Source organism: Hibiscus syriacus, unplaced genomic scaffold, assembly GCF_006381635.1.
Source record: "Hibiscus syriacus cultivar Baekdansim isolate YM2019G1 unplaced genomic scaffold, ASM638163v2 tig00110718_pilon, whole genome shotgun sequence".
Taxonomy (NCBI): Eukaryota; Viridiplantae; Streptophyta; class Magnoliopsida; order Malvales; family Malvaceae; genus Hibiscus; species Hibiscus syriacus.
In genome coordinates, this window is record NW_024062837.1 from 345865 (window position 1) to 358885 (window position 13021).

Consider the following 13021-nt stretch of genomic DNA (forward strand, 5'->3'; position numbering starts at 1 on the left):
CCACTTTATAAATTATCAGCAAGAGGGGATATTTAATACGAGTCGACAAGTTGACAAGTTGCGACTACCAAATAAAAAAAAAGGAACCTTCAATCCAACTGGTTAACGAAGGCAACCCACCTCCAAACGACGCCGCGTGTCTCTTCCTGCCGGCATTATCAGTTCCTCTTCACAGGTAAAAAGTCTTCGTCTCCACCCTTTCACTGTTGCCGAACCACTCTATTGAGCCGATCAACTAAAAACCCTGTTTTTTCCCTCCTTATCTCTCTCTTCGACTCAGTAACTCGCTTATCAAAACCGCGTCCCCTGTTAACGCTCTGTTCGGTGATATGGCGGTGAATTCTTTTTTCGCTTTTGAAGCGGTAGAATCGGAATCTGAAACCATAAATTAATGAATCGGGCAGACTTAACAGTCGGACCGGCTATGGATATGCCGATCATCCACGACAGTGACCGTTACGATTTCGTAAGAGATATAGGGTCTGGTAATTTTGGAGTAGCACGGCTTATGAGAGATAAGGTTACCAGGGAGCTCGTTGCTGTCAAGTATATCGAGAGAGGCGAGAAGGTTAGTTTATGTAAATTCATACACTCAGCGATGTCCTTTCTTTGTACTCGAAACACACTAGTATTTATAGAAAGATAAAATTTCCTGTTTTTGTATTAAAGTTTTATTCTGTGAGATTTTATTTTTGTTTTGTTAATTTCGGAATGTTTCCTCAACTATCCTGCTTTTTGAAATCTCAACTCATTAACTATCCTTTAAATTTCCAATATTCTGATTAAAATTTGTGCTTCTGTTTCTGTACAGATAGATGAACATGTTCGGAGAGAAATTATTAATCATAGGTCATTGAGGCATCCCAATATTGTTAGATTTAAAGAGGTATGGTTAGTAGTAGTACATATTTTTACAGTTTCACTTTGGATCTGTGTACAAAAATTAAGGCAATGCTTTGATTGACCAACTGCGGAGATTGTTACTTTAGGTTATCTTAACTCCTACTCATCTTGCCATTGCAATGGAATACGCATCCGGAGGAGAGCTTTTCGAGCGAATTTGTGCTGCTGGTCGGTTCAATGAGGATGAGGTTCATTTTCCTTCTTCTTTTTGTACTCACTTCAAGTACCCTTTTATTTATTTGCTCTGGCTTTGATGTATTGTTATTTTCATCATCTTGGTGCAGGCTCGTTTCTTCTTTCAACAACTTATATCTGGTGTTAGTTATTGCCATGCAATGGTTGTTACTATGTGCCCATTTATTTGTCAACTTGTCTTATGTGTAATCTGATAAAATTATTCTGCTCATAAATTTGATTTGTTTCTCTTGATGAAGCAAGTATGCCACCGTGATTTGAAGCTGGAAAATACTTTGTTGGATGGCAGTCCTGCTCCTCGGCTTAAGATATGCGATTTTGGGTACTCCAAGGTATAAATTGCTGGAACCCATGTCGGTATTTGCTATCATTCTATGTGTTAAGGGTTCTACTTTCTACATGTGGAACTTTTGAAATTATATTCTTTGGTATGGATGTACTTCTTTGTTGCTTAAGAAATCTTGTTTTCATTTGCTCGTGCCTTAGAATAGTTATCATTAGTTTTGGTCTATTTGGATGAAATTGCATGCAGCTTTATAGTTTTTTGGTTAATTTTTTTTATTTTGTTGTTTTCAAATAATCTTAATGTTATCTAAGCTCATTATTGTGTTTATTGGTTGATTATCTCAGTCTACAGTTCTCCATTCGCAACCGAAATCTACTGTTGGAACTCCTGCATACATTGCTCCTGAGGTACTCTTAAAGCCAGAGTCTCAATATGATGGCAAGGTATATTTACAAGAAAAGTTCAAATTAGTTTAGAATGTCGGTTTCCTATTCACACGATGCAATTCCTGGTTGAGGCTTAAGAGGTTCATGTTCTATGGGCTGGTTCCTGCCTTCTTTGTGTTTCAGTGAAATGAATCAAATTGATGGTTTCATTCTAGTTTATTTTAAACTTTAGTTTACTATTCATAGCCTTTGAGACAACATTTGCATAATATGCTATCTTGAAATCTTCCTCTTCTGCCTTGGCAATCCATTAAATAGGAAGTAAAATCATTAGTCTGCTTACGTGTAAACCAAGGATATGATCAGCTGCAACTGGAGAGTGAAATGTCGTAGTTTATTTTGTGGTGATTAGGAACGGGCCTTACGGCTTCAGTGCACTTTTCTTATTTATTTAATATGGGCCATAATATTTGCAAATTTCATGATAACTTATTGAGAATCAAATTCAAACAAAAAAGAATAATGCAGAGAGCTTGTATCACCTGATACCTTCTGATTGTGTTTGTCCAAGTGAGTTGCATATTTGTGCATGTTAATGTTAAAATATGAAAATTAGTAAGATGGGTTAATTAACTTTGTCTGGTGATATCAGACTGCCGATGTATGGTCATGCGGGGTTACGTTGTTTGTAATGCTGGTTGGGGCATATCCTTTTGAGGACCCGGATGAGCCAAAAGACATTCGGAGGACAATACAAGTATATAACTGTATCTTCTTATTACATTAATCTCACTTTAACCCAAATAAATCTATGGGCTAACCATTGGATCATGCAGAGAATTATCAATGTCCGGTATTCCATTCCTGATTTTGTCCAAATATCTCCCGAGTGCCAACATCTGATTTCGAGGATTTTTGTTACAGACCCTACGGCCGTGAGTAATTTCTACTAATACAATTCAAAGTTATTCCTTGATTTTTCAAAGTTAACATTTTATTCTGGGACACGAACATCCTTGAAAGGAAAGAGATACTTATGACTGTAGAGGGAGTGGCCTGTTTTCTTTTTGGGGCAACTTATTGCAAAAAACCATTATTCAAAACGGTATTTAAGCCTTCTGATAATTGATCATTTTCTGTAACAGAGAATTACAATTCCAGAAATTAAAAATCATGAGTGGTTCTTGAGAAATCTCCCTGCCGACTTGATGGATGAAACCACAATGGGTAATCACTTTGAGGAGCCTGATCAACCTATGCAGAATATTGATACTGTCATGCAGATAATGGCTGAGGCCACCATTCCAGCTGCAGGAGCCCAGGGCTTAAACCATTTAATGATAGACAGCCTCGATGACGAATTCATGGACGATTTTGATTCTGAATCTGAGCTTGATGTTTATAGCAGTGGAGAAATCGTCTATGCAATGTAATACGAAGAAGACAACTTTGCAACGTGCAGTTGTTTCAAGCATGTCAAAGTGTGAAGAAATAGCTGCAAAGAGCGGTGAGATGCAATACTGGTCTCATTGCCTATTGTGTCCATTATGTTCATAGCAAGAAGCTTTATACAAATCTGTGGAACAATTTATATGTAATACAACTTAACAAGGGAGGATCACATGGAAAAAAAGATCTGTATTGGATGATCATCTCCATAACTTCTACATCATGTTTCCGTTGAACTCTTGTTCATTTCTATTTTTGGCATTAGTCGTGTACTATTTACTTGGTTCTGTTTCTTTCAGTTAAAAAATACATTCGTGTGTGTATATATTTGGTTTGTTGCAGGTCTATTCAGACTCAGATTTGGATTCAGCATGGGAATAGATGGAAATTTTTAAAACTGTCTATCAAATCTTAGTATTTCTTTGGACTCGGGATTTAAATAGCGGCCGTTATATAACAGTAATAATGTCGTCTGAAATAGTTATTGCACGTAAATCCATGTATAGGATGTCTACTCATTGCATTTAACAGTACTTCGAATGTTGCAGCTTTGTGATTATTGGAGGCAGGTTACAACTGGAACACACTATCATATAGAGCTTCTTTAGATTGTGCAGTTCACCAATCTGGACAGGCATGTTTATGATGCTTGGACAGTTGGAAATATCGAGAATACAAGCTTGGATAAGATCCACATGGTGTCTGGCAATGTCTTAGTACTGGATAAGCTCAAGGTAAGTCCCAAACAAATAAAAAAGAATTGAACTTAAATGGCCTATAGTATTGAAAATGACTTGGGAACTCAATGAAAGGTGACACTAAAGGTCTAATTAAACTTTTAATTAATTGAAGATGACCCACCGTGAATTGATCATTGTAAAGTACGATTATATTGTCACTTAACATGTTTTCAATGTTGCAAGTGTATTCATGTATGTTCATTAACTTTAGATATTAAAAATTAAATTATTAACTTAATTATGCGTGTTCTAAATGAATTTTGAGATTCTACATATAAAGAATCAATCTCTTTGTTGAAAAGATTAATCCTTTGATGAATATTCCAATGGTTATTAGAATGAAAAGAATCAACTCATTCCTTAAAATGATTAATTCCTCGGGAAAAAGAATCAATCTCTTAAATTTTTATTCATGAGAAAATGCTTAAAAAATATCATTTTTAAGTCTAAAAAGTTGTGTTTTGACTTATAATATTAATATTTTACAAATTAGTCCTCAAATTTTATAAATGAAATTATGAGTGAATCATAATTCGATTTTAGTTTGGATTTTCACAATAACTTTTTAATAAGTTTAGTTTTGTTGAGTTAATCGATTGACGGAATTGGCCAAGAGGGGGTGAATTGGCAATAAAAATTTTGGTGGAAGCTTTTGCAGAAAATTGAAAGAAATTGCACACGATTTAGAGTGGTTCGACTTTCTCAACTAAAGTCTACGTCCACTATCTTAGCTATCCACACTAAGGATTTTCCACAAATTCACTAATTTGTCTTTCTTTTGAGGACAAAGAGTAACCTTACAAACCCTCAAGAATTATATCCCAAATTCTTGAGAACACTCTCTCCCAAAGAGAACAATACAAATTTGCAAACTTACAAGGAAATCATCACAAGGTAGATTGTTTGCACAATTCTAGAACAAAGAAAAGAACACTCAAGAATGAATACAATTGAGCACAATAAGTGTTCTTGAAAGCAAAATGAATATTGGATGAAAAATAGGCTTGAAATGCTCAAACTTGAGGTTTGATGCTTTCTCTTTGATTTTCTCTTGATTCTAGTTGCTTGATGTTTCTTGTTCTTGATCAATGGCTTCTAAGCTTGCTTAAATACACATTGAATCACTTCTGAACGTTGGGGATCATTAATGAAGATAATATAGCCGTTTTAGTGTGAAATCAATTAATAAAACAGTTTGGAGCGTGGGGGGAATCGGTACCCCTTAAGGGGAATCGGTACCCCTTAAGGGGAATCGGTTCCCTAAGTGTAAAATTCAAATATTTCGGCTGTTACACATGGGGGAATCGGTACCCCCTCGGGGGAAACGATTCCCTCCGAACATACTGGAATTCTCGGAGCCAAACCATTCAGGGGAATCGGTACCCCCTTGGGGGGGAATCGGTTCCCTCTGAGCAATCTGGAATTTTTTGGCTTTGAGATGGTTCGAAATATTTTGTAAAATCGTTTTGAAATTATTTTAAGATTAAACTTAATTTTACACTTGAGTAAGGATTAAAAATGACATTTGAAAGATTTGGAGTAATATTTTGATATTCAAATAATTATATCGAATATACTTAGAAAACCTTTTTGGAAAATCTTAAAATTCATTTAACTTAATTTGTTATATCGAAATATCAAAATGTTTTCAACAATCTCCCCCTTTTTGATATAACAAAACATTTTAGTAATTTTAAGATTTTGAAATCAAAAACGACGTTTTTGAAAAATTACTCCCCCTTACTTTAACACTTCTCCCTTTTCTCCCATTAAAACACTTATTTAAAACACTTAACACTTCTCCCCCTTTTTGTTAAATCAAAAAGACTTGTAAAAGACTTTAAACAAGGTTTTTAAATCATATAGCCAATTGAATATATATAGTTTAAGCTGTTAAGATCACAATCAAGAGAAATGTTAGCCATTAGTTCCATAATCAATATTCATAATTAATGTGACATGGCAAAATTGGTCATATATCTAACATGATTTAAATGATGCAATAATGAATAAATTTAACCACACAATATATAAGTTCAAACATCCAAACAAATCCAAAGTCTAACAATCCACAATATCAAACAATCCAAAATATTCAAAATGTTAAAACAATAATCTTTTAGTTCAAAGTTTTAAAGCTAAACACATAATTAAACATCCGGATCGGGAGGAGGAAAACGAGCTCGCATAGCGGCCATTTCATGTGAGAGTGCATCAATACGTTCATTCATCGAAGCGTTGTTTGTGTGCATCTCTCGGAGGATTTCTAATTGTTGAGATCCCATTGTGGATAAATGAGACTGTATAGAAGTAAAGCGCGAATCCATGGTAGCATATCGGAAATCGAATGTCTCCATAAAAGATTGAAAATATAGAGGCATTTGATGCGTTTATTGTGCTTGCTCCTCGGGCTGCTCCTCAGGCTGCTCCTCAAGCTGTTCAGGCTCATCTTCGGCTTCATCGATGTCTCGCATTAATTGTTGAAGCTCGGGATCGTCATCAGCTTCTGGTTGCGCTCGTGAAGAACTAGCTCCCGGAGTATTTTCAGACGATCGAACCCATTCACCGGTTTCCTTATCCTTTATCTATCCCGCTCTTGTTAAAGAAAGAAGATTAATTTGTTTCTTTAAAGGAAAGGAGGCATCTAGACCAACTCTAAGCTCGACTTTAGAAAATAGATTACTCAAAATGCAACCGTAAACTAGAGATGAACAGAGTTTCTTGTTAAGAACAAAATTTACGGTTTCAACAATTTCAGCAAAAATGATCTGAGGTAGGTTTATTTTAATACTGTTTTCGAAACAATGTAACCACCAAAGATCCAAGGCTCTAAGAGTAGAATAACGACCTCCGGATGGTCGAAACCACAAGAAATCATTAGATTGAGAAAATGTTCATGAAGGTCTAAGACACTTGCACTATCCCTTCTTTTATAACGAGATCCTAAGATTTGTTTTTCATTTGAAATACCATCATTATCTAATCTGAATGCATTGGATATGTAAACCGAGTCAATATATAAGAATTGTCCTAGGAGGTAGGAACGAATTCCTATGGTTTCGGTTTCAGTTCGATTTTTAACACAAACGGCATTAGAATAGAAAATACGAACATGTTGATGGTAGACAATGGGTTCAAGTTCAAAGAGTTTGTCAAATTTTCACTCTTGTAAAAGAGGAAGATATTTAAAATTAATATCTAACATAGCTTGACGAGGAGGAATACGTTCTTCTCTAATTTTGTAAGAGTCGAAATATTGATAATACCAAAAACGATGATTTCTAGGACCAGGATGATTGAAGCACGAGTTTTGAATAGACAAATTAGGATCAATGGGATTAGGACTAGGAATTGGATTTTCAGGAATAGGAGGAGGATTTGGAGGTGGATTTGGTAGACGGTGTGAGCGACTAGATGATGACCTAGCACGTTTAGGATTGGACATAGTTTAGGAAATAGGAATAGAATGGATAACCTGCAATTTAGAAAACACATGTATGCAATTCAATCAATCCCAAAACTCAATTGAGTCCTCAATATTTCAAGGTTCTCTAAATCAATCCTAATGGGCAAAGTTTTTGAAAACTATTGAAAAATAAGATTTTGAAAAAAAAAAACAATATATGTATAGTTTTCATAACAACATAATTAAATCAATACACAATAATTTGAACAACAATTTTTTTTTATTATTTCAAAAAGTTCAAATATTTTTGGAAAATTCTTGTGTTTTTGATGAAATTAGTTGTAATATCTAGTTTCTAATCACTAAACAATCAATGCCCGATCACTATTTCTATCTAGAACTAATTAAAAAACTAGTCTTATGTTTAAAATCAATGAAATAGAGAGTTTTAGAAAAATTTACCTTGAAAGATGAGATTGAGTGGATTTTGATGTTGTTTGCACGATTTTAATGATGGTAGCAAGTTTAGAAGATGATGTTTGAAGTGAATTCCGATTAAAATCGTTGATTTGAGGCAAAAATAGAGATTTGAGAGAGTAGAGGAGTGATAGGCGACAAAAAGAGAAGAAAAAGGGTTTTGAACCAAAAGCAAGGGTTCTGACTGATAAAACCAGAACCCTAGGGGGGTATCGATTCCCCTGTGGGGGGAATCGGTTCCCCCTTCAAAGGGGGAATCGGTTCCCTCATGGGGGTATCGATTCCCTCTGCACCAAAATGCTAAAATCCGATTTTAAACACACAAAATGCTAAATTAGTTTTCTCTAGTGGTATTGGCAACTCATATATTGAAAATTAATCATGTTCAAACAATCAAATTATTCTTTAAACGATATTTGAACATAAAATTAATTTTTCATCAAGAATCATAAACTCCCCCTAACTAATAGCAATGAATACAATAAAAAATTAGCATTTTTCATTTAGTCTTAAAAGTGCTAAAATTATTTTAAACACTAAGTGAAGATAGGTTGGTCAAACCTAATTCTCTCCTAAGTGTCCAAAATCTTTCCTTGTCTAAAGGTTTTGTAAAGATATCCACTAATTGGTGCAAAGTATCAAAAAATTCTAGAACTACATCTTCCTTAGTGACATGGTCTCTAATGAAGTGATATCTTATTTCAATGTGCTTAGTTCTACAGTGTTGGATGGGATTTTTAGTGAGACAAATAACACTAGTATTGTCACACTTGATAGGAATGGTACCAACTTTAATTCCATAATAAAAAAGTTGTTGTTTCATCCATAAAACTTGTGCACAACAACTACCAGCTGAAATGTATTCGGCTTCAGTGGTAGATAATGCAACACAATTTTCTTTCTTTGAAAACCAAGAAATCAGCATATTTCCAAGGAATTGGCAAGTACCGGAGGTGCTTTTCCTATCTAATTTGCATCCTCCATGATCCGCATCAGAAAAAGCATGCAAGCTAAAGCTAGAGTCTCTAGGATACCAAAGACCTAAATTAGAAGTGTCCTTAAGGTATCTAAATATTCTCTTAATAGCTAGTAAATGTGATTCCTTAGGGCATGATTGAAATCTAGCACATAAGCAAACACTAAACATAATGTCCGGTCTACTTGTAGTTAGATAAAGTAGAGATCCAATCATTGACCTATATAATTTAACATCTACACATTTACCTCCTTCATCTAAGTCAAGCTTTGTTGAAGAGCTCATTGGAGTGTCATGAGGTTTGCCATTTTCCAGTCCAAACTTCTTGAACATATCTTTGACGTACTTAGCTTGATTGATGAAGATCCCATCTTTTCTTTGCTTGATTTGGAGTCCCAAGAATAATGAGAGCTCCCCCATCATGCTCATTTCGAATTTACTTTGCATTAGCTTAGAAAATTCTTGGCAAAGAACATCATTAGTAGAACCAAATATTATATCATCAACATAAATTTGAACTACTAATAAATCTTTACCTTTATGCTTTAAAAACAATGTAGTGTCAACCTTCCCTTTTGAAAAACCTTTTTCAATTAAAAAGTTTGACAATCTTTCATACCAAGCTCTTGGAGCTTGTTTTAAACCATAAAGTGCTTTTATTAATTTAAGAACATGATCCGGAAATTTTGAATCTTCAAAACCTGGAGGTTGTTCCACATACACTTCTTCTTTTATAAAACCATTTAAAAATGCACTTTTAACATCCATTTTATATAATTTAAATTCATGAAAACATGTAAATGCTAATAACATTCTAATTGCTTCCATCCTAGCTACGGGAGCGTCTATTTCATCATAGTCTATGCCCTCTTCTTGAGTATACCCTTGAGCAACAAGTCTAGCCTTGTTTCTCACTATATTACCACTCTCATCAAGCTTATTCCTAAATACCCATCTAGTACCTACAGTAGATTTATTACTAGGCCTTTCAACTAATGTTCATACTTTACTTCTCTCAAATTGATTTAATTCTTCTTGCATAGCCATAATCCAATGTTCATCTTTTAATGCTTCTTTAATATTCTTAGGCTCTATGCATGAAATAAATGCAACATAATTACAAATATGTCTAAGAGAAGATCGAGTTGTTACCCCTTTGGATGGATCACCTATAATCTCACCATCCTTGACATAGTTGTACTCTCTTGGATAAAATACTTCCCTTTCTTCAATGATTGGATTCTCAAGAGGATCATGAGTTACCTCATCTTTTGTTTCTTCCTTTGATGATGGTTCTTCAACGTCATGTCTAACTTCATTTGTATTTATAATACCTACATCATCATTCACACAAGAATCCTTCCTCGGAAGGGGATTATCATCGAAAACAACATGTATAGACTCTTCTACAACTAAAGTTCTTTTATTAAATACTCGATAAGCTTTAGAATTTAAGGAATAACCCAGAAAATTCCTTCATCACTTTTAGCATCAAATTTGCCAAGGTTTTCTTTACCGTTGTTTAAAACAAAACATTTACATCCAAAAGGATAAAAATAGCTAATGTTAGACTTTTTATTTTTGAAAATTTCATATGGAGTTTTCTTTAAAATAGGCCTAATCATTACTCGATTTACAACATAACAAGCGATATTTGTGGCTTTCGCCCAAAAATATTTTGGCAAATTATTTTCACAAAGCATGATTCTAGCCATTTCTTCTAAAGTTCGATTTTTCCTCTCAACAACTCCATTTTGTTGAGGGGTTATAGGTGCTGAAAAATTGTGACTAATACCATTAGAATTACAAAACTCAGTAAATCCAAGATTTTCAAATTCAGTGCCATGATCACTCCTAACACTAGTTATAGAGTAACCTTTATCGTTTTGGATTACTTTTGAAAATGTGATGAATTTTTCTAATGCATCATCTTTATTACTTAAGAATAGAACCCAAGTATATCTAGAATAGTCATCTACCAAGACAAATGCATATTGTTTTCCACCCAACCTAGTAGTCCTAGTTGGCCCAAAAAGATTTATATGGATCAATTGTAATACTCTACTAGTTGATACGTCATTAATGGATTTAAAAGAAACTCGCTTTTGTTTTCCTTTAGCACAAGCATCACAAATTTTATCATTATCAAATTTAAGCTTAGGCAACCCTCGAACTAAATCACCTTGAATTAGCCGTTGCAAAACACTCATACTAGCATGTCCTAGTCTCCTATGCCATAACCAACTATCATGTTCATCCTTAGCAACTAGGCACAAATTAGTCATATCAATAGAATCTAAATACACCATGTATATGTTTCCTATTCTATGACCAACAAGCATAATCCGATTAGATGCAATGTCAATGACTTTACAACCATTAATATCAAACATGACATTGAATCCCTTATCACAAAATTGACTAATACTCAATAGATTATGCTTTAATCCATTCACATATAAAACATTCTTAATTTGTATGGAAGATGTATTACCAATAGTACCAATACCTTCAGTGTGACCTTTTGAATCATCACCAAAAGTCACTTCTCCTCCATTTTTGGCATTAAGCTCAATGAACCGGTTTTTGTCTCCGGTCATGTGTCTTGAGCATCCACTATTGTCCGCTTGGTATGAGTACTATAAATGGTGCGGATATGTGTGCAAGTATACACAATCGAACAAGTAATAAAGTGATGAGTGAGTATCGTTCTCCACAGGGATTGAGAGAAATCAAATAAACTTGTCACGACACTTTACTTTGTCACCTAAGTAAAGTTAATAATGGTATAAACAAATAATAATGTTGTGGCAAAATGAGATGGATGTTGCGAAAATAGAATGGTGATAAGGTGGTAGCAGATGGATATGTTATGGCAAATTGAATTGTGCTGAGTGTAAACAACTGAAAATGCAAAGACAAAATAAACTGTAAATACTAGATTTGCTTATAAGAACTTTAGACTCCTCACACGACAAGCTACTATGGGAATGAGTGATAGGAGTCACTTAGGAAATCTAAGTTTACTTCTCAGAATGGTCTTACTTCTATGTCTTAACTGCCTGACAGAGTTTACTAAGGGTGCCCTATGCTATCTCTAGTTAAGGGACTCGACAGATTGAAGATGCCTTGGCAAAACCGATTGGTGTTAGCTACTGCAGGGATCCTATTGGTCCAGATAACAGGATATGTCTGGGCAATACCTTTTTGTGGCAGCATTAACATCTAACCTATCGCTCATGCACAACTCTTTTTAGTCGAATGAAATCCTAGCCTTATCTCTAAGGTGGATTAGGCCTAGTTACTATCTAGAACCCCTTGCTTATGTGGTTCATCCCTAGTTTCTCTCGAATACTAAGGATGTGCTACTTAGATATTCTCTCGAACACTTAGTAATCTCCTAAGGAATGGCTACTCTCATAGCTCCTACAACCTTAAGGCATTAAGATCCATAAACAAAACAATTAATAACATAGAAAAACAATCATTCATTAAAGCAAAACTTAAATATCCAAAATGAACTCCCACCAAATAGGTTTAGTTCATGGTGGGGTTCGAAATAAACAAGCACAAAGCAAGTATCATTCGTTCCTTACAACCCAAATAACAAAATATGAAAGAAAATAACTAAGGGAATGAGGAAAAGCCTTCAACGTGCACTACTGGATGCTCTCCTTGACCACCACGAACTGCCCCTAATGAACTAACTCCTCTCGGACGCCTAGAACGCCACTCCCTCTAGCCTGTCAACGGAGGAATGCCACGGCAAATGGGATTGACGAAGAACTTTTTCTTCGAATTTTTAGGCTCTTGGCGGCTGTCTAAAAATCTCTCCCCCTTTCCCCTCAAAAAGTTGGGCTTCATCTTCTATTTATAGGGGAGAATGAACCTAGGGTTTTTGTGTTAAAGATGGTAATTGGCCCCTCCTTTAATGCTGATTACATAAAGCACTTTTTTATGCCGTGACAGCTGGCTCTTACTAAAGTTCATTCCTTTTATGTGAAAGTTGGTACAAAGATGGTAATTGACCCCTCCTTTAATGCTGATTACATAAAGCACTTTTTTATGCCGTGACAACTGGCTCTTACTAAAAATATATTTCTTTCGTTTTAATTGCTCTCGAAATGCCAACTGGTTCGGCATTTGCATTTTGCTCAGCAGTCTCCTTTTGTCATGACATTCCCCTTTTGCTTTTCCTTGCTC

At 34.9% G+C, this 13021-nt stretch overlaps 1 protein-coding gene and 1 long non-coding RNA gene across 2 annotated transcripts; one reads left to right on the forward strand and one right to left on the reverse strand.

Moving 5' to 3' along the window:
• The first annotated feature begins 198 nt into the window (after window positions 1–198).
• LOC120138976 (serine/threonine-protein kinase SRK2I-like) lies at window positions 199–3405 on the forward strand. The gene is made up of 9 exons (XM_039154347.1): window positions 199–568; window positions 812–886; window positions 990–1091; window positions 1188–1241; window positions 1338–1430; window positions 1729–1827; window positions 2423–2527; window positions 2607–2705; window positions 2916–3405. Exons 1-9 carry the CDS (start codon window positions 392–394, stop codon window positions 3201–3203), a joined length of 1092 nt encoding a protein of 363 aa, XP_039010278.1. The 5' UTR covers window positions 199–391; the 3' UTR covers window positions 3204–3405.
• On the reverse strand, window positions 3286–12837 carry LOC120138977. Its single transcript, XR_005517579.1, has 3 exons — window positions 12799–12837; window positions 10879–10882; window positions 3286–3406 (listed from the first exon to the last, which is right to left on the reverse strand). It is a non-coding gene; the product is annotated as an uncharacterized LOC120138977 (long non-coding RNA).
• Window positions 12838–13021: the final 184 nt, after the last annotated feature.

Excerpts from the sequence above, each read along its gene's own strand:
- LOC120138976 (XM_039154347.1), top strand. The coding sequence starts at position 392 with ATGAATCGGGCAGACTTAACAGTCGGACCGGCTATGGATATGCCGATC. Across the intron at positions 887-989 it reads ATATTGTTAGATTTAAAGAG|GTTATCTTAACTCCTACTCA; the intron begins GTATGGTTAGTA and ends TTGTTACTTTAG. Across the intron at positions 1,242-1,337 it reads TTAGTTATTGCCATGCAATG|CAAGTATGCCACCGTGATTT; the intron begins GTTGTTACTATG and ends CTCTTGATGAAG.